At 43.1% G+C, this 20,658-nt stretch overlaps 1 protein-coding gene across 3 annotated transcripts in view; it reads right to left on the bottom strand.

Annotated features, from left to right (window-relative positions):
• Positions 1 to 1,190: 1,190 nt before the first annotated feature.
• LOC145259148 (uncharacterized) overlaps positions 1,191 to 20,658 on the bottom strand; it is a 57,199-nt gene continuing 37,731 nt past the window's right edge. For 2 of the 3 annotated variants that reach the window (XM_080116853.1, XM_080116852.1), the window contains 2 exons: positions 13,768 to 13,941; positions 1,191 to 1,840 (listed from right to left, as the gene is read on the bottom strand). In XM_080116853.1, the coding sequence (XP_079972979.1) occupies positions 1,650 to 1,840; positions 13,768 to 13,941 (365 nt within the window). In that variant the 3' untranslated portion in view covers positions 1,191 to 1,649. The remainder of the gene's footprint in view (positions 1,841 to 13,767; positions 13,942 to 20,658) is intronic. The other variant, XM_080116855.1, reaches the window with a different exon arrangement.

The raw sequence follows: 20,658 nt of genomic DNA, 5'->3' as shown, positions 1-20,658 counted from the left end.
AAGTTAATTATGTCCTTATTCAGCTATTCTAGCTTCTCAATTCTTTATTGGATGTTCCCTTGGTGGTGGGTCAGGAAATGCTTATCGAAGTGGCTTCGAGCCTTAAGTTGTTCCAGAGATCGATCTATCAACAAGCGTGTCTTTTTTTTTAGCCTTATCAGAGTATCCAGCCGAGAAGACTCCATTCCGTAAAACAGAGAGTAATTAACGTTTGTTGCAAAATGTGGCGAATTCCCAAGATACAGTCCCTGAAAGATTGTTAGCGACGTTGCAACAGATTCAATACTCACCAAAAAAAAAAACAGCGACTTGTCTCTGTCACAAGTCGCCTTAAATAGAAAAATGCTTTTGCACACGAAAGGAAAAATCACGTGCGTGTGATATTATGCGTCGAAGCCCTCATAAAAACGAACACAAGGAAGCAAGCAACCTTCTGTTGCCGGAGCTCCCCAGAGGTAAGTAATTATTTCTTTTAGATTTAAACAATTGAAATCTTAACGAAAATCCTCAAATGCAGAAACCAACCCATATAAATTCTGGACACTAGCCAGCCACATAAAAGTTGCAATATAAATTGAAAAAAAAAACATGGGAAGAACACCACGTTAATTAAAGCTATCTGAAACTGCTAGAAATTTCATAAACTCTCTCACTACCTCTCCAAAACATGTGGTGACCGAAGCCTTGGCTGATATCACATAAATGGTTGCGATAGGTTAAGGAGGAGTGAAAGATCAAGAGAAGGAAAAGCACTAATCATACCTCTACTTTAAGGGTGAAGGTGCACCAGAACCTGGAAATGCCAGTGTTCGCTATCAGCGAGAAATCAATGGCATACGACTGTTACGATAACGTAAAATCTTTTCCATCCACGGCTCACTGAAAATAATCGGTAATGTTCCCTACACTGGCAATCTGCGAATACTTGTTACTCAAACTGCAGGAAAAACTACCAATCATTTTTAGTGAGTTCCGTGTTTAAAACCTCCTAATGAGTAATAACAATATCGAAGAGATTTTTTATTTTTAGTTTATGCGAAAGTTTATGGATTTTTTTTTAGCGAAATCAAAGCAGAATAGATAGTAGTGGTGATGGTGGCGAATCTGTCTATGTAGGGGGGGGGGTATAAACCCGGTCGGAAGCCCTTTTCACCATTATCATTTTCCACAAATAACACAAACTCATGAGGTTTCATTTCAAGTGAGGTTTTATTAACTTTAGACAGAGATCAATGAGAAAGAGGTGGGTCACAGTCTAAGGGAGAGAGACAGAAACGCGTTTGCCCAGCATGTTCTTCTAGTTTACATTATACGCCGTTGTTATCCTCATTAGAGTTTTTGTTGTGGACAAACGGGTGTTTCGTGACTGCCCCGTTCGAACGTGTAGTCAAAAAGTTACAAGAAAAACTTGTCAGAAAATTACCTGATATTTTTTAGTTTTCGTTACATGCTGTTATTTTTTTAACCTGAATTCAGCAATCATTCTCTCCACCCCAATCTGAACGTTTTCCATATGTAACACGTACAAATTAAATTTGAATTTTATTTTTAAATTCATAAACAATACATAGAAAGCAGAAAAGCAATTAAAAAAACTCATGTTAAAAAATAAAATGTTTGATTTCTTCAGTTTGTGTTTATTTTTTCCGTTAATTCGGTTTATCAATCTCATAGTAGTAAGCTTCTGTACTTGCTTCCAAACTAGTTAATTCTCCACTCGCATTATAAACACAAACTCCATTGTGACAGTATTGAAGACCAAACCACTTTGCAGAGATGCTAACAGTAGTGCCGTTAATAAAGGAAACAGACGTTGTATTCACCGAAAAACCAGCGAAAACTGTTAAATAAAAAAGAGAAGTAATAATTAGAAATTATAAGTTTTAAGATATGATGAATTTTAATAAATGAATATTTTAATGGCGAATAAATTTTAATGGACATGAATTGAAAGGAATGAAAAATTTAATGGTGAATAAACTTTAATAGCGACGAAGTTTAATGAATGTAAAATTATTGACAAATGAACTGTAATAATTAGAAATTATAAGTTTTAAGGTATAATGAACTTTAATGGCGATTGATTTTAATGAATAAAAAGTTTAATGGCGAATTAATAATATGAATTAAAATGGATGAAAACTTTAATGGTGAATGACCTTTAATGGCGATCAATTTTAATGAATGAAAACATAAATGTTCAATGAAGTTTAATAGCAATAAATTTTAATGAATGAAAAATTGAACAGTGAATGAAAGCTTTAATGGCGAAGAATTTTAGTGAATGAAAAGTTTAATAATTATTAAATTACAATGGCGATGAATGCAAAATTAAATAGCGAATGAACTTTAATAGTAATGATTTTTAATTAAAAAAAATTTAATGGCGAATATACTTTAGTAGCGATTAATTTTAATGAATGGAAAAGTTAATAGCACATTAACTTTAATGGCGAATAAATTTTGATGGCGATGAATGTCAATAAATCAAATATGAGAACTAAAAATCCAATCCCAAAGCTCAGCATAATCCTTAGATAGAAATTATATATTTTTCCCAACTCAATACTATAATTATTTTGTACCAAAAATAACAACCGTCAAATTATTTATTTTTTTTTTGCTTAAAATGACTTCTACGCTTTAGTGGTACAACTCTAATTATATTAATGATAAAGTGGGGTGAGTGATAATCTGACGGAATGAGACTCGTCGACATCTACAATCTTCATCAGGGTGATAACCTTTTTGAGAGCCGGTATCAAGTAATCACCCAAAACTCAGGAACGGTCAAAATCAGGAACGTGAAGATTGTAACAGAGCGCGTATAATCGCGTGTGAAGACATCAGCAGCAACAACCGTTTTGAGCAAATTTGCAAATTTGCATACAAATTTGTATGCAAATTTGTATGCAAATTATGAAAACCACTACCGGGTGAGATGGACGTGGGTGAGCTGTTAAAAGACAAAAAGAGGCCGTGGACTATACAGAAGGTTGGATTAACTAGTGTTTTCTCAAATAATTTCGTTAAAAATAACTGAGCAATCAAAACACATATGAATCACAAGACTGGGAAAAAGCTATGATAACTAGTTTAGTCCAAAATTTCACAGAGGAAGTTTTTATCAAAAGAAAACTATTTGGGCAGTTGGCGTAAGAATCTGTCAAACGAGCAATGGGTTATATAATTGTCATGGTGAGAGGGAATCGTGGGTTGATGAATAGAAAAACGCTACACAAAAAACTCACAAAAATATAATATATATGTATAAATGTTTATTGAAACACAATTAACATTATAACATGTGTTATGAAAACTGTCAAGAAGAAAAAAAAAACTGATTTTATTACTAAAATAAAAATATTTGTTTCAGGTTGGAAAATTTACAGAATCATGGGCTAATAAACATTAAAGACTATGCAAACAATGATTTGATTTTGTAAAATTATATTTTTTACATTTGAAAGTACTCTTGCACAACGAAACTGAAACACTTCAACACAGCTTCAGTGACATTTGTGAAAATACAAAAAAACACATTCTTGCTATTTCAACAGTTGACTGAGTTTTTCCCCTTTCAACGTATTTAAACGTTGCCTTTAAGTATTTGGAATGGAAGAATACGTTGGAATTATTTTACTTATGAAAAAAGGAAGAATGAATAAGGAAAGGAATTTCTGACGAAAAAAAGTATAAAATAAAAATGTCGAACAGACTATATACTAAGACATTTTTTTCATTAAATTATTCATTTTTTATTGTGTGAACTTTTGAGGGTTTTTTTTTTTTGTTTTCATTTATTGTCTCAGACAGGTCTAATCAAATTCTTATAAAGAATTTCCTTGAATGGAAGGTATGTAAAAGATATCAGCAGCAGCCGTTTTAAGCACGTATGCAAATAGACAAGTTGGCGTGGGCTTGGGACAAAAGAAAAAGAAGTACATGAGAAAAATACATCACGTGGCGAGGAGCAAAAAGAAAAACGTGCCGGTTGAGATGAATGTGTGGCCTCGCAGTTGCGGCGAGAGACCTTAAAGCTGGTATCAAAACAACGGGGTTTTGTTAATCTCAAGGCAGACTAAATGAACAGTTGGAAAAGAACAAGAAAGACATTGTTTGGAAAGTAATTGAAATACATGCCTTTTGCTAAAACAGAAAGAAAATGGAGTCGGATTTATTTTGCTTGACTGTTCCTTTTCGAAGATACCAGAAGGCTTGGGGGTTCGAAGTTTGAAATGTAACGTTCGAGCATAACGGCCATGTTACAATATAAATCATCAGGTGATAAAAACAAATGAACAAAAAGCTAGTGAAAAGAAGTTTTTAGAAATAGCCAAGAACGTGCACGTTTTTCCTGAAACGGTGCAAGTCTGTTCTTTTGACTTCACGTGGACATTTTTGGCTATCTTTTAAACTTTTCTCCATCTTTTTTGTCCATTTGCTTTTTGAACCAATGACGATTTGACAAAGAATTTAAATCGTTTGTGATATATATAGAACTTATATCATTTTGTTTTAATACAAGAAAGTTCATTAGCAAAATAGAAAAAATGAAAAGGTCGAATTAATCAGAAAGTTTTTGTTACTTTTAACAATGATTACTTAAATGAAAAAATGCTGCCTAAATGCACCATATATATATATATATATATATATATATATATATATATATATATGGTGCCGATGAATGCTGATTCGTTCAATTTTTTTTCTTCGTAGATGAATTTAATGACGCATATCTGCTTCTAACGCACATTCATAACAGGGGTTACTTTCTTAGAGTCTCACACCATCAATATCTTCAACAGAGAGATGAAACTTTCGGATCATGAATGAATAAGTTCAGTAATTATAACGATATAATTTAGAATCCCCTCTGATCAGTTTTGGTCGAATAAAAACAAGGAAGCATTACATTTAGAACGACTCCATGTAGATATATATATATATATATATATATATATATATATATATATATATATATATATATATATATATAGAGAGAGAGAGAGAGAGAGAGAGAGAGAGAGAGAGAGAGAGAGAGAGAGATTAGTCGGATAGAAACCCAGTGTACGCGATTAAAAAGAAAATTTCACAATTAATATTAATTCATATCTGTGTTACACGGGATCAGAAAACGTCAGTTTCAAATGCAAACCAATATTTGGTCGCCCATCTTAGACTCTTTTCTGTTTATATCTCTTACAAGAGCTAGCATCTCACATGCTGTATTGAACTTTGTTTTGTTTTTTTCTTGTTAGTTTTGTAATTCCCTTTATTCTATTTATTTATTAGCAGGCCACTCGGCATTGCCCTAAAATACGCTTAAATATGATATTTTGATGAATACAGATTTTTTATTTATTATTATTATATTGAATCCAATCTATAGTAATGATTTAAAAAGTTGCTCTATTTAAATAACTCGTGCGTCACCACCGAGAATCGAAACCAAAACGTTTAGCTTACGATTTACTTTTTCTTCTGCCCTTAATGACTGAGCTTGCTGCAACGCTAAAATTTTAAGCATGATCCAATAGCTATTACGTTACGCACGCATATTCATAATACCGTCATTCGACTTTCACTTGGCAAGTTCCATTTTCTTTTTTAATTTTCCCACCTTTGTGCCGATTTTCCTCGGCTAAAACCCAAATAGAATGTTTCGCATGGATTCGAATACCCTATATATAGTTTCATGTTTGTAGACCAAAAACTGACAAAGGAGTTTGGTAGGCAACAACAAATATATATATATATATACGCATACATAAATAGAAGGAGGTTTGCGTTTACTATAATCTTTTTACGCAAATATTACGCAAGTATAAATCATGTAGAATATCTGCATGAATATAATTACACGTAATAGTTAACTAAAGATATCGCCCCATGAGAAAACCGAAAAAAATCTAATAGGAAATTCATTAAAATGAATGCGTAAAAGAATATGCAAATTAACTAGATCATTTGCAGATGAATGCAATTCCATTACCCATATATTACAAAGTTGTATTGTCGTTTTAAATAAATGGTGAGCCTTGTTTTTATTTTTCTGCCTCCCCGCGAGGCCATTATTGACTGTCTTGTTTACGAATTATTTCAGGTTGTCTCTTTTTCCGACTCGACCGGTCTGCGTCTGAGGTGGTTGTTCGAAGTCATATCCAACGGAAACTTCAGCCGGGCCAACCGGGAAGAAGACGCAGAGGAGGAGGGTAACTTGGCCGGGCTCCGGTAGGGCAGACATGTCTAGCCCGGGGTCCGAAGCCACCTCTGAGCACAGGATTAGGCCTTGGAAAAAAAAAATTCTACCGCCACGTGGTCCGAGTTCCGACACCCCGCCTAACCCGGTTTCTGGCGTTTGTGTCCCCGACACGCCCGCCGGTTCAGGCCCAGTAGACAGACCACTAGGATGGATTAGTGTTGACCCCCGCACAAAACTCGGTGTTGTCCCCCGCACCGCTAATTTAGGGGAATCGTTTGCGTTAGGCAGCGACTCTCACGTAACTAGTCGTACTGCTGTTCCCGGCAGTAATAGTAGTAGCAGTAGATTTAGGCCAGCTGAAAGAGGTGTTCCGACTCGGTGGAATCACCCGAGGAAGAGGGCTTTAACTGTCAGCCCTCCCGCCCATGGGAAAACGGACCCCCTAGGGTCGGGAATTAAACCAGCAACCTCTGGAGATATCTCAATATGGAGAAGCACCGAGTCGGAACAGACGTTTTCGAACGGGTTGCCAGACGACAGGGAAGATGCCATTAACATGTTAACGCTTTTAGACGAACAGTTGAACGCCGCGAAGCAAGCCGACATAGAATTTAGTAGCAGTGACAGTAGCGCTGAGGAATGCAACAGACAAGAACTGCTACTACGACAAGCGAGAAAGTCGCGTCAACGAGAAAGAAAGGGGGCTGCTCAGACTGAAAGAGAGAATGGGGCAGCTAGTGCCACAGCCACAAAAGAACCGGCACTGACCCCTAAACCGTCGTCCCCAAGGGAGAAGCCGGGAGAGTGGCCGACGTTGCCAGGGAGTTCACAAACAATAGACTCGTCCGGTTCTATTATTGCCCCGGGACAGAAATCATCGCTGTTAACAGTGTCACAAACGATAATATCAACACCGCAGACGGCCGCGGCGGCAGTGGTAAAAGACTGGGGCCCCCAGTCGCAACTAACTCCCGGGGATTACCGCCGGTTATTCGATACAAAATATAAGGATTTGACCGACGGAAATGTTATTAGAGTAGAACCGAAAACTATGAAAGAACTTTCAAAGAGAATAATATCGTTAGTCTCCATAGACACAAAGAAACGAGCGCTAACCGGTGTGCCGAAAGACGACATGGCGAAAATTCTGGGGGAATTAAATATCCCCGCAACCTATATCTGCCGTAGAAGCTATGCAGTGTGGGATTTACTACTGCCCAAAGAGGAAGACGCCGCCAATATTTTCAAATCGGAACACATGTGGCGACATATTCGACTTAAGCCGGAATATTTAAGTAAGACGCGGACGAACGTGTCTATTTTGGGAGTCCCCTGTATTCTCGGCCCTGAGCAATTAGGGGCCTTTATGAGTCAATATGGGGACGTAGAGTCCGTCATTCCTGTCCGTGGTCCCCGTAACCTTATGGTAGGGGACTACAACCTAAAAATGCGTGTTGACAAGGAAGGATTACAAAACATCCCCCCCATGCTCAGGTGCGACATATGGTCGATGAGCATTATAGTAGAAGGTCGCAGGCCCCACTGTTGGAATTGTCAACAGCAGGGCCATATGGCACGGGAATGTCCGAAAAGAAACCCACAGACAGTAGTAGTAGTAGCAAAGCCGGCGGCAGTGGTACCAGCAGCCCCTGAGAAGCTAACCGGAGGGGGCAAAGAAGCAACAACGTCGGACGGCTGGACTACAGTGGTAAAGAAGAATGGCAGAACCACCAAGACCCCCTCCACAAGAGAGCAGCCCCCTGAGGTACAAGGTCAGCCGGTTCCCACAGTGTTGTCAACGGTCTCTTCCACCAACGTTACCACTAAAGAAGTTGTTAGCGGCCAGAAAAGAATGCATCTGGTCTCCTCGTCTGACTCAGAAGGGGAGCACGATAAGGAAACGGCTACTGTGATAGAGTACCAAGTGCCGAAAAAGGAAACTAAAAAGAAGGCGAGAAAAAACAAGGAGGCAGGGTCCCGTTCCCCGTCCCCTATGAATGTAGAGAAGACTGTCTCTACGGTGCAGCCACCCAAAACCCTTACCCTAACCTCATCGGCTGAACCAAAATCCCCATCCCTTTTCGATACCCCCCCAACCGGTGCCCGCTCGTTGTCCCGGGAGAAGCCGGCGACAAAAACCAACAGCGGTAGAAGAGCCGCCTCTGTATCTCCTGTAAGGAGTGAAAAGACGAAAAAGCTCCCCTACCTTCCTGGAGACCGGATTTGCGAAGTAGACCCCCTTCACGCTGACACGTATATAACGCAGCGCCATAGGGGCCTGATTAAGCCGCTTAGAGAAATGAAAATAATCGACGGGAAAAGTGTTACCAACCCTAAAAACTTCCCAGACGCCCCCCTAGTCATGACCTTTGTGCGCCATACAAAAACTGGACGCACGAAGGCCATGTGGAATATGATCGACGACGCCAGGGGGGCGATTCCAGATTTAAAGTTGGTGGAAGAGAGGCATGACTCCCTCGATCAGCTGGCGCCGAGATGCGAAGGTAGGGTTCCTATTTACGTCCACCCTTGTTTGTATAGGGCCCTTAAATTAACGTTTCCCCTGGATGTCGGAGGTATTGCGCGAGACGGACGAGTAACGTCCGAGTTGCTTTCGGGCAACCTCGCCCAGTCCTGCGGCACCCTTTCTAGCAAAGACTTTAGGTCGGTGGTTGCGGATATCTAGACACAATGGCCACGTCCTTGAGCTTGTGTAGTTTGAACGTTAGGGGCATGAGGTGCCGAAGCAAAGCCGCTAGGGTACTGAGGGACCTCATGTCGATGAATATAGATGTGGCTGCGTTACAGGAGACTCACTACGATTGCGTTGACGATCATCGTGTGCTGGAGGGGCATTATGATGTCTTTTCAACATACGGTGATAGTCAAAGTAGGGGGGTTTCTTTGTTAGTTAGGCGCACCCTTTCTGCAACGGTTAGCGTTGTTCACGCGGATGCTGATGGTAGACTGATCGTGGCCGATGTTGCCGTGGCAAATAGAGCGTTTCGAGTCGTCGTGGTGTATGCGCCCAATTGCGTACGGGAGCGGGTTTCCTTTTTCCGGCGGTTGGAGGTGTTTCTCGGGGGTTCGGAACGGTTAATACTAGTGGGTGATTGGAATGCCATCCTTGACCCCAGGGCAGATAAGGTGGGCGGGACTAGCGGGACGGATGGGTGTGAAACCAGTCTGTCGGACCTGATGGCTAGATGCGATCTGGTAGACAGGTATCGGGTGGATCACCCGGGACGGGAGACGTGGACGTGGCTCTCTAGCAGGCCTTCCGCTTCAAGTACTTACTTGGATCGGTTGTTAGTTAGAAGAGGCAACATAGAATACATATCTTGTCCCACGTTCCACTGGTTAGGCCACTCTGACCACAAACTACTTGTGGCCAGGTTAGACTTAGATAGCAACCCCAAGTTAGCTGGGTACTGGAAGTTAAATACCTCCCTACTGGAGATAGGTGACTTTCGGGAAAGGCTAACTAAACACATACAGAAGGGATTAGTGGGGGCGGTTACCGGGAGTAAGTGGTGGGTAAACGCCAAATCTAGCATTAGAGACTTCTCTGTCAAATATGGCCAACGCCTCGCGCTAGATAGGGCCAAGGCAGAGAAGCGTCTAGAGGATAGACTATCCCGGGCGGTGGCTGGGGGGGATTCCCTAGAAATAGGGTTAGCTAAGGCGGATCTGAGTCGTTTGGCTAGCGAGCGATATCAGGGCCAGGTAGTTAGGGCTAGAATTAAAAAGATGCCCAACGAAGCTGTGAATGTTGACAAAGCCGAACGAGTCTATTCGCTCGGGCGCAAATCGGATAACTACATTCGTAAAATTCAGAGCCCGGAAGGGGACTCCTTAGTGTCGGCTCGGGGGATTTGCGAGCGGTTTCGAGTGCACTTTGAAGATCTCTTTGCGCAGCTGTCCAGGCTCCGCGTCCAGGAGTTTGGCAACTATTTGGCTGGCTCGCCCCGCCTGGAGGCGGCCCGAGCGGCTGGTTGCGATGGTCGGGTTACAGAGTGTGAGGTCATAGCTGCTATGAAGCAGGTCGCCTATAACAGATCACCAGGACTGGATGGACTACCCTACGAACTTTACTTGAGGATGTCGCACATGTTTGTTCCGATTCTGACGGGTGTGTTTAATCACTGGTTTGACACGGGATCTATCCCGAGTCAGGTTACAAAAGGAGTGGTCACACTTCTGAAGAAGAACGACACACATGTTGGGGGGATAGATGATTTTAGGCCAATCACGTTGCTGAATACGGATTTAAAAATCCTGGCCCGAGTGCTGGCGAATCGTTTGCAGATTGTTATCGCTGACTTGGTCGAACCGGATCAGAATTACGCTGTGAAGGGAAGATCAATTCAAAATAATTTGCATTTGATACGTACAGTCATAGAAAATTTAGAAGACGACACTGAAGCCGCGCTGATTAATTTGGATCAGTCCAAGGCGTTTGATAGGGTGGATCATCGTTTCCTGATGGCTGTTTTAGAGACCGCCGGATTTGGATCCGGCTTCTGCAGATGGATTTCCATTTTGTACGCTCGGCCGACGGCAGTTGTGCAGGTCAACGGGGTGCGGTCGGCGCCGTTCGCGGTTTCTCGGTCGGTGCGACAGGGGTGTCCGTTGTCGCCCTTGCTGTATGTCCTCGCGCTGGAACCATTCCTTAGGAAAGTGAGGACCAGGGTGGCTGGACCGGCCCTGCGTGGAATTGCTCTTCCTGGCGGTGCGCGAGCCAGGGTTTCCGCGTTTGCCGATGATGTCACCGTATTTGTTTCGAGCGTCGTTGATATTATTACGGTGATTAAGGCTCTCAAGCGTTATGAACAAGTTACAGGGGCCGTAGTCAATCTCAGCAAATCCGTTGGCCTGAGGTTGGCCGCTTGGCGGGGCTCGAATGCTTTGCCTGGCGCATTTGTCTGGACGGATGGCCCGGTCCGTATTCTGGGTGTTTGGTTTGGACCCGGTCTATGTCTAGATAAGAACTGGTCGGAAGTACAGAGCAAGGTCGAAGCGTCTGTCAGGGTTTGGCTTCGAAGGGGATTGTCCCTTAAAGGTAGGGCGGAGGCATGCGCCACTTATGTGTTTCCGCTGATCCTTTACCGATTGGCTGTACTTCCTCTGCCTGCGGTCCGCATGGCGGCCTTAACGCGTGCGCTTTTCTTACTGTTGTGGAATGAGCGACGGCCGCTTGTCCGTAGGCAGGTCTTCACTCAACGTCTTGAAGATGGGGGCCTGGGGATGCCTGACCTGGCTAGCCACAAAAATGCCGAAAGGTTGGCGTTCCTGAGTAGAACTTTGATTGAGGAGTCTGATTGGGGTCCCGCGGTCGGTGCAGCTTTTCCCGACCTTATCCCCAATCATTTAATTGAATGCCAAAGAAGGCCGAGAGGGCAATCAAGATTCTTCAACGAATGCCGAAATGCGCTTAGAGCGATGCCAGGGTCCTTGGACCTTGCACAGCCTAGAAGGGCATTATATCGGGGATTAGTGGTGGGGACCGCTTCGGACCCGCTTGGGGAGCGGCTGCAGCTGTCGGAGGGGGAGGTTCGCTCTCTGTGGAATTGGGCGCCAGGCCGGGGATACCTTAACAATTCCGAATTTTCCCTGACCTGGCGATTGGTTAGAAACGCTCTACCCCTCAATGACATATTGTTTAGAATTGGTATGGTATTTAGTCCCTTTTGTCCACGGTGCGATGAAGATAGCTTAGAAACCGTAGAACATGCTTTTTATACTTGTTCCAAGCTCCGTGAATTCTGGGAGTATGTCAGTGAGGTCACGGCTCGCATCGTCCCCGATCAGGTGACGATCCTGGATTTAGCATCCGTTGTCTACAACGCAGATCCCTTGTGGCCTAGGGAGGAACGAATGGTGTTCCTAGCGACCTTGGCCGTAGCTAGACTGGTAGTGTGGGTTTCACGCATAGAGATAGGGCGTGGGGGGGAGCCACCTTCTCATCGGGATCTGATTTTGTATTTTAAACACCAACTTAAAATCAAAATCAGATGCGATAGAAGGAGGTTATCTCGCTCACAGTTTAGTAGGAGGTGGATTCACACCGCTAGTTTATGTGCGTTTGTACGAAACAAGCTTGAGTACGTGTTCCCTGCCTAGGCATGGCACACGCCGACCGTAAAAGCAACCCCCAGACCAGATCAAGATAATCCCGTAGTGGATCAGTCCCTTAGCTAGTTGGTATAAATGAGTTCCATGTCCCCAATTTTTATTTTTAGGTGTTAGGATACCTCCAAAGAAGCCCAGTCCTGATTAATTTATTTTAGTCCAAACCCGTCCCGATGTTATTTTTCTTGGAGGTCACCGAATATCCCTTCCCCCCCCCCTTTATTTTGTCCGTAGCTGTGCCCACTCCCTCTTAGGAAGTGCTCCCTTGTTTTCGGCCGATACCGGAAAACAGGAAGCATTTCAAAATCAAATAGGTAAGGGTGGGTCAATACTAACACATTCACCGTTTAACGTTTTATTTGGTTCATTTATTTTTTATTACTGTTATTTTTCTTTATTTTGGGGTGGTTTTAAGGCTCTCATTATCCCCGCCCATCATCCGCATATATCATACACATCACAATTTCATCCGCATATATCATACACATCACAATTTCCATTTTGTCATTATTTCATTGTAAATATAAAGTCAAAAAAAAAAGAAAAAAAAAAAAAAGCCATTGTATATAATTTTATTTAAAAAAAAAAAAAAAAAAAAAAAAAAAATTGTACATATTGTCATCTGGGGCTTTAAGTAGATCCAACCCCTAGAGTGAATGCGGTATTGTGTATTGTGGTGATTGCAACTAGTGATAGGGAATAGACAAGTGGACGACCCCCGACACCCATCTTCCCCCCCACACCCTTTTTGGCCTCATGCCACATTTAAAAAGAATTAGTTGCCTGTTTTATATAATTTTAACCCTAAAATTCTGTAAAATTTGTGATTTTTCTTCTTAAGTAAATATTTAAATAAATAGAAAAAATGGGTTTTTAATATCAGTACACAATTTTTTTAACAGGAGTATAGATTTTAAATTTTGCCGAATATAATATCAGTGGTTAAATAGGAAATAATTATGTCTTTATTTCTTTAAACGGTAAATTTAGTTAATTTGCTATCTGATAGCTACTTAATTATAAACCACCAGCTCAGGGAGAGTAAATGTTTAAATTAAATAAAATTAATATTAATATTAAGAGTAAATTGTTAAAAAAAATTAAAAAAAAAAAAACAGAATAACGAAAAGAAATCATGAAAATAGACAAAACTTGATTTCTTATCTTTTTTCGTGTTTCAGACAGCGTGCAAGTACATATATAAATAGAGGTTGAAGTGAGTCCGACATCGGCGACTAAATATTGATTCTCTTTGGATTTGAAACCGATGGTAATGATGTTTGTCTGATTTTCTGTAACACACGCATCCACACACACATATATACACAGCGAGAGAGAGAGAGAGAGAGAGAGAGAGAGAGAGAGAGAGAGAGGAAAAGAGAGAGGGACGTGGAGAAAGATAGAAAGAAAGATGCAAATAAGCATACCATTTTTGCGCTCTTTGATGGATTCGTCTTTAAACAAACGTATAACATCTTTTTCGGTTGCAATGAGAATGTTATTTTTTTGACGTAATGCACTGTAAGATAATTGGGAGACGGATCTTTTATAACAAACCTGTTTTCCTTGATAAGTGATAATTTTGTTATCCGTGCAAAACCCTGAAAAATTACAAAATAAAACAGCAATGTCAACAAATAAGGCGAATGGCAAGTGGTGTAGGCGGTAAGCTGAAAAGAAGAGGAAAAGTAGATAGGAAAACGTTTGGTTCACTGGCAGAAAATTTTACTACTACTATGACTACTACTACTACTAATAATAATAATACTAATAATAATAATAACAATAACAATAATAACAACAACAATAATAATAATGCCATGATACTACAAATACTGATACTACTACTGTCGATAAATAAAAATAAAATTTGTTTGGCTATTGAGTTTTCAAGTTTTCCTTAAATACTCGATATTCCTATTTGATCTTGATAGGTTTATGAAGATAGCACGACGTACAAATCGATTATCTTGAATTTCGTATTCTTCATTTACTTATAAAGTTTGGACGAATAGAAAACTGAGAATATTTGTAATAATGCTGGTAATTTTAAGACTTTATATTTTGTATTTTTGCCAAACCTTTTCTGGTCATTTTTGCTCCCAGACTCGCTTTATAGGATGATTATCTTAAAAGTTCGATTTCTGACTTAACAACTAATCTTTTTCCATTAATTCGATCAAATTTTGATTTCCTGTATGAATTAAACCTCAGTAAAATTAATCCATTTACGATAAAATTGACAGAGTGGAATATGTACATGGTGTTTGGCAATTTTTTACACTTATCGGAAAGAATAATAGGTCATAGGTCATATGTTGATCAATAATTTATGTCATATGTTGATCAATAATTTATGTCATATGTTGATCAATAATTTATGTCATATGTTGATCAATAATTTATGTCATATCTTGATCAATAATTTATGTCATATGTTGATCAATAATTTATGTCATATCTTGATCAATAATTTATGTCATATCTTGATCAATAATTTATGTCATATGTTGATCGATAATTTATGTCATCTTAAAATACAATGTGTATGAGCAATTTTGTGTCGAATACAACTCACTCAAAAAAGCCATCTAGAGCCTTCAACGAACCCTACAAAGGACACGTGTTCGAGAGATTGCTGGATACAAATTTGATTGAGTAATCGTCTTTTCTTTCGAGGCTAATAGCTCAACATATATATATATATATATATATATATATATATATATATATATATATATATATATATACTAGCATTTCAGCCCGGCCTTGCCCGGGTGTTTGGATGTGTCTGTTGAGCAAAAAAAAAAAAAAAAAAAGTGGTAGTAGGAAGGCAAGCTCGAACCCGTACTGCGAATGGGGAAAACAACAGGAAAAAAACCTGGCGACTTTTCTGTTACGACCACCGCCAAACCGGAAGTGACTTATGTTTAAATTAAGGCTAGACAATCGAAAGCCGAGGATGACTTTCAAAAACATCGGTGAAAAAGCGCCCCCCCCCCTGTAGAAAAGTGCTCAGTTGAGAGGGAGGAAATTAATGTTTTTAGCCAATTTTTCGATATTTGTCATCTGAAAGGACGAACTTTAATACGATACTGATCTTGGTAAAATCCGCAGTTGAACCGAAAACTGTGGAACAACTCTCGAAGAGAATAATATCGTTAGTCTCCATAGACACAAAGAAACGAGCGTTAACCGGTGTGCCGAAAGACGACATGGCGAAAATTCTGGGGGAATTAAATATCCCCGCAACCTATATCTGCCGTAGAAGCTATGCAGTGTGGGATTTACTACTGCCTAAAGAAGAAGACGCCATCAAGATGTTCAAATCGGAACACACGTGGCGACATATTCGACTTAAGCCGGAATATTTAAGTAAGACGCGGACGAACGTGTCTATTTTGGGAGTCCCCTGTATTCTCGGCCCTGAGCAATTAGGGGCCTTTATGAGTCAATATGGGGACGTAGAGTCCGTCATTCCTGTCCGTGGTCCCCGTAACCTTATGGTAGGGGACTACAACCTAAAAATGCGTGTTGACAAGGAAGGATTACAAAACATCCCCCCCATGCTCAGGTGCGACATATGGTCGATGAGCATTATAGTAGAAGGTCGCAGGCCCCACTGTTGGAATTGTCAACAGCAGGGCCATATGGCACGGGAATGTCCGAAAAGAAACCCGCAGACAAGTGTAGTAGTAGCAAAACCGGCGGCAGTGGTACCAGCAGCCCCTGAGAAGCTAACCGGAGGGGGCAAAGAAGCAACAACGTCGGACGGCTGGACTACAGTGGTAAAGAAGAATGGCAGAACCACTAAGACCCCCTCCACAAGAGAGCAGCCCCCTGAGGTACAAGGTCGGCCGGTTCCCACAGTATCGTCAACGGTCTGTTCCACCAACGTTACCACTAAAGAAGTTGTTAGCGGCCAGAAAAGAATGCATCCGGTCTCCTTGTCTGACTCAGAAGTGGAGCACGATAAGGAAACGGCTACTGTGGTAGAATACCAAGTGCCGAAAAAGGAAACTAAAAAGAAGGCGAGAAAAAACAAGGAGGCAGGGTCCCGTTCCCCATCCCCTATGAATGTAGAGAAGACTGTCTCTACGGTGCAGCCACCCAAAACCCCTACCCTAACCTCATCGGCTGAACCAAAATCCCCATCCCTTTTCGATACCCCCCCAACCGGTGCCCGCTCGTTGTCCCGGGAGAAGCCGGTGACAAAAACCAACAGCGGTAGAAGAGTCGCCTCTGTATCTCCTGTAAGGAGTGAAAAGACGAAAAAGCTCCCCTACCTTCCTGGAGACCGTATTTGCGAAGTAGACCCCCTTCACGCTGACACGTATATAACGCAGCGCCATAGGGGTCTGATTAAGCCGCTTAGAGAAATGAAAATAATCGACGGGAAAAGTGTTACCAACCCTAAAAACTTCCCAGACGCCCCCCTAGTCATGACCTTTGTGCGCCATACAAAAACTGGACGCACGAAGGCCATGTGGAATATGATCGACGACGCCAGGGGGGCGATTCCAGATTTAAAGTTGGTGGAAGAGAGGCATGACTCCCTCAATCAGCTGGCGCCGAGATGCGAAGGTAGGGTTCCTATTTACGTCCACTCTTGTTTGTATAGGGCCCTTAAATTAATGTTTCCCCTGGATGTCGGAAGTATTGCGCGAGACGGACGAGTAACGTCCGAGTTGCTTTCGGGCAACCTCGCCCAGTCCTGCGGCACCCTTTCTAGCAAAGACTTTAGGTCGGTGGTTTCGGATATCTAGACACAATGGCCACGTCCTTGAGCTTGTGTAGTTTGAACGTTAGGGGCATGAGGTGCCGAAGCAAAGCCGCTAGGGTACTGAGGGACCTCATGTCGATGAATATAGATGTGGCTGCGTTACAGGAGACTCACTACGATTGCGTTGACGATCATTGGGTGCTGGAGGGGCATTATGATGTCTTTTCAACATACGGTGATAGTCAAAGTAGGGGGGTTTCTTTGTTAGTTAGGCGCACCTTTTCTGCAACGGTTAGCGGTGTTCACGCGGATGCTGATGGTAGATTGATCGTGGCCGATGTTGCCGTGGCAAATAGAGCGTTTCGAGTCGTCGTGGTGTATGCGCCCAATTGCGTACGGGAGCGGGTTTCCTTTTTCCGGCGGTTGGAGGTGTTTCTCGGGGGTTCGGAACGGTTAATACTAGTGGGTGATTGGAATGCCATCCTTGACCCCAGGGTAGATAAGGTGGGCGGGACTAGCGGGACGGATGGGTGTGAAACCAGTCTGTCGGACCTGATGGCTAGATGCGATCTGGTAGACAGGTATCGGGTGGATCACCCGGGGCGGGAGACGTGGACGTGGCTCTCTAGCAGGTCTTCCGCTTCAAGTACTTACTTGGATCGGTTGTTAGTTAGAAAAGGCAACATAGAATACATATCTTGTCCCACGTTCCACTGGTTAGGCCACTCTGACCACAAACTACTTGTGGCCAGGTTAGACTTAGATAGCAACCCCAAGTTAGCTGGGTACTGGAAGTTAAATACCTCCTTACTGGAGATAGGTGACTTTCGGGAAAGGCTAACTAAACACATACAGAAGGGATTAGTGGGGGCGGTTACCGGGAGTAAGTGGTGGGTAAACGCCAAATCTAGCATTAGAGACTTCTCTGTCAAATATGGCCAACGCCTCGCGCTAGATAGGGCCAAGGCAGAGAAGCGTCTAGAGGATAGACTATCCCAGGCAGTGGCTGGGGGGGATTCCCTAGAAATAGGTTTAGCTAAGGCGGACCTGAGTCGTTTGGCTAGCGAGCGATATCAGGGCCAGGTAGTTAGGGCTAGAATTAAAAAGATGCCCAACGAAGCTGTGAATGTTGACAAAGCCAAACGAGTCTATTCGCTCGGGCGCAAATCGGATAACTACATTCGTAAAATTCAGAGCCCGGAAGGGGACTCCTTAGTGTCGGCTCGGGGGATTTGTGAGCGGTTTCGAGTGCACTTTGAAGATCTTTTTGCGCAGCTGTCCAGGCTCCGCATCCAGGAGTTTGGCAACTATTTGGCTGGCTCGCCCCGCCTAGAGGCGGCCCGAGCGGCTGGTTGCGATGGTCGGGTTACAGAGTGTGAGGTCGTAGCTGCTATGAAGCAGGTCGCCTATAACAGATCACCAGGACTTGATGGACTGCCCTACGAACTTTACTTGAGGATGTCGCACATGTTTGTTCCGATTCTGACGGGTGTGTTTAACCACTGGTTTGACACGGGATCTATCCCGAGTCAGGTTACAAAAGGAGTGGTCACACTTCTGAAGAAGAACGACACACATGTTGGGGGGATAGATGATTTTAGGCCAATCACGTTGTTGAATACGGATTTAAAAATCCTGGCCCGAGTGCTGGCGAATCGTTTGCAGATTGTTATCGCTGACTTGGTCGAACCGGATCAGAATTACGCTGTGAAGGGAAGATCAATTCAAAATAATTTACATTTGATACGCACAGTCATAGAAAATTTAGAAGACGACACTGAAGCCGCGCTGATTAATTTGGATCAGTCCAAGGCGTTTGATAGGGTGGATCATCGTTTCCTGATGGCTGTTTTAGAGACCGCCGGATTTGGATCCGGCTTCTGCAGATGGATTTCCATTTTGTACGCTCGGCCGACGGCAGTTGTGCAGGTCAACGGGGTGCGGTCAGCGCCGTTCGTGGTTTCTCGGTCGGTGCGACAGGGGTGTCCGTTGTCGCCCTTGCTGTATGTCCTCGTGCTGGAACCATTCCTTAGGAAAGTGAGGACTAGGGTGGCTGGACCGGCCCTGCGCGGAATTGCTCTTCCTGGTGGTGCGCGAGCCAGGGTTTCTGCGTTTGCCGATGATGTCACCGTATTTGTTTCGAGCGTTGTTGATATTATTACGGTGATTAAGGCTCTCAAGCGTTATGAACAAGTTACAGGGGCCGTAGTCAATCTCAGCAAATCCGTTGGCCTGAGGTTGGCCGCTTGGCGGGGCTCGAATGCTTTGCCTGGCGCATTTGTCTGGACGGATGGCCCAGTCCGTATTCTGGGTGTTTGGTTTGGACCCAGTCTATGTCTAGATAAGAGCTGGTCGGAAGTACAGAGCAAGGTCGAAGCGTCTGTGAGGGTTTGGCTTCGAAGGGGATTGTCCCTTAAAGGTAGGGCTGAGGCATGCGCCACTTATGTGTTTCCGCTGATCCTTTACCGATTGGCTGTACTTCCTCTGCCTGCGGTCCGCATGGCGGCCTTAACGCGTGCGCTCTTCTTACTGTTGTGGAATGAGCGACGGCCGCTTGTCCGTAGACAGGTCTGCACTCAACGTCTTGAAGATGGGGGCCTGGGGATGCCTGACCTGGCTAGCCACAAAAATGCCGAAAGGTTGGCGTTCCTGGGTAGAACTCTGATTGAGGAGTCTGATTGGGGTCCCGCGGTCGGTGCAGCTTTACCCGACCTTATCCCCAATCATTTAACTTAATGCCAAAGAAGGCCGAGAGGGCAATCAAGATTCTTCAACGAATGCCGAAATGCGCTTAGAGCGATGCCAGGGTCCTTGGACCTTGCACAGCCTAGAAGGGCATTATATCGGGGATTAGTGGTGGGGACCGCTTCGGACCCGCTTGGGGAGCGGCTGCAGCTGTCGGAGGGGGAGGTTCGCTCTCTGTGGAATTGGGCGCCAGGCCGGGGATACCTTAACAATTCCGAATTTTCCCTGACCTGGCGATTGGTTAGAAACGCTCTACCCCTCAATGACATATTGTTTAGAATTGGTATGGTATTTAGTCCCTTTTGTCCACGGTGCGACGAAGATAGCTTAGAAACCGTAGAACATGCTTTTTATACTTGTTCCAAGCTCCATGAATTCTGGGAGTATGTCAGTGAGGTCACGGGTCGCATCGTTCCCGATCAGGTGACGATCCTGGATTTAGCATCCGTTGTCTACAACGCAGATCCCTTGTGGCCTAGGGAGGAACGAATGGTGTTCCTAGCGACCTTGGCCGTAGCTAGATTGGTAGTGTGGGTTTCACGCATAGAGATAGGGCATGGGGGGGAGCCGCCTTCTCATCGGATCTGATTTTGTATTTTAAACACCAACTTAAAATCAAAATCAGAGGCGATAGAAGGAGGTTATCTCACTCACAGTTTAGTAGGAGGTGGATTCACACCGCTAGTTTATGTGCGTTTGTACGAAACAGGCTTGAGTACGTGTTCCCTGCCTAGGCATGGCACACGCCGACCGTAAAAGCAACCCCCAGACCAGATCAAGATAATCCCGTAGTGGATCAGTCCCTTAGCTAGTTGGTATAAATTAGTTCCATGTCCCCAATTTTTATTTT

Source organism: Euprymna scolopes, chromosome 34, assembly GCF_053919585.1.
Source record: "Euprymna scolopes isolate OS-2025 chromosome 34, ASM5391958v1, whole genome shotgun sequence".
In the NCBI taxonomy this organism is placed as follows: domain Eukaryota; kingdom Metazoa; phylum Mollusca; class Cephalopoda; order Sepiida; family Sepiolidae; genus Euprymna; species Euprymna scolopes.
Note: the sequence above shows the minus strand (reverse complement) of the source record. Positions and strands in the feature narration are given on the sequence as shown.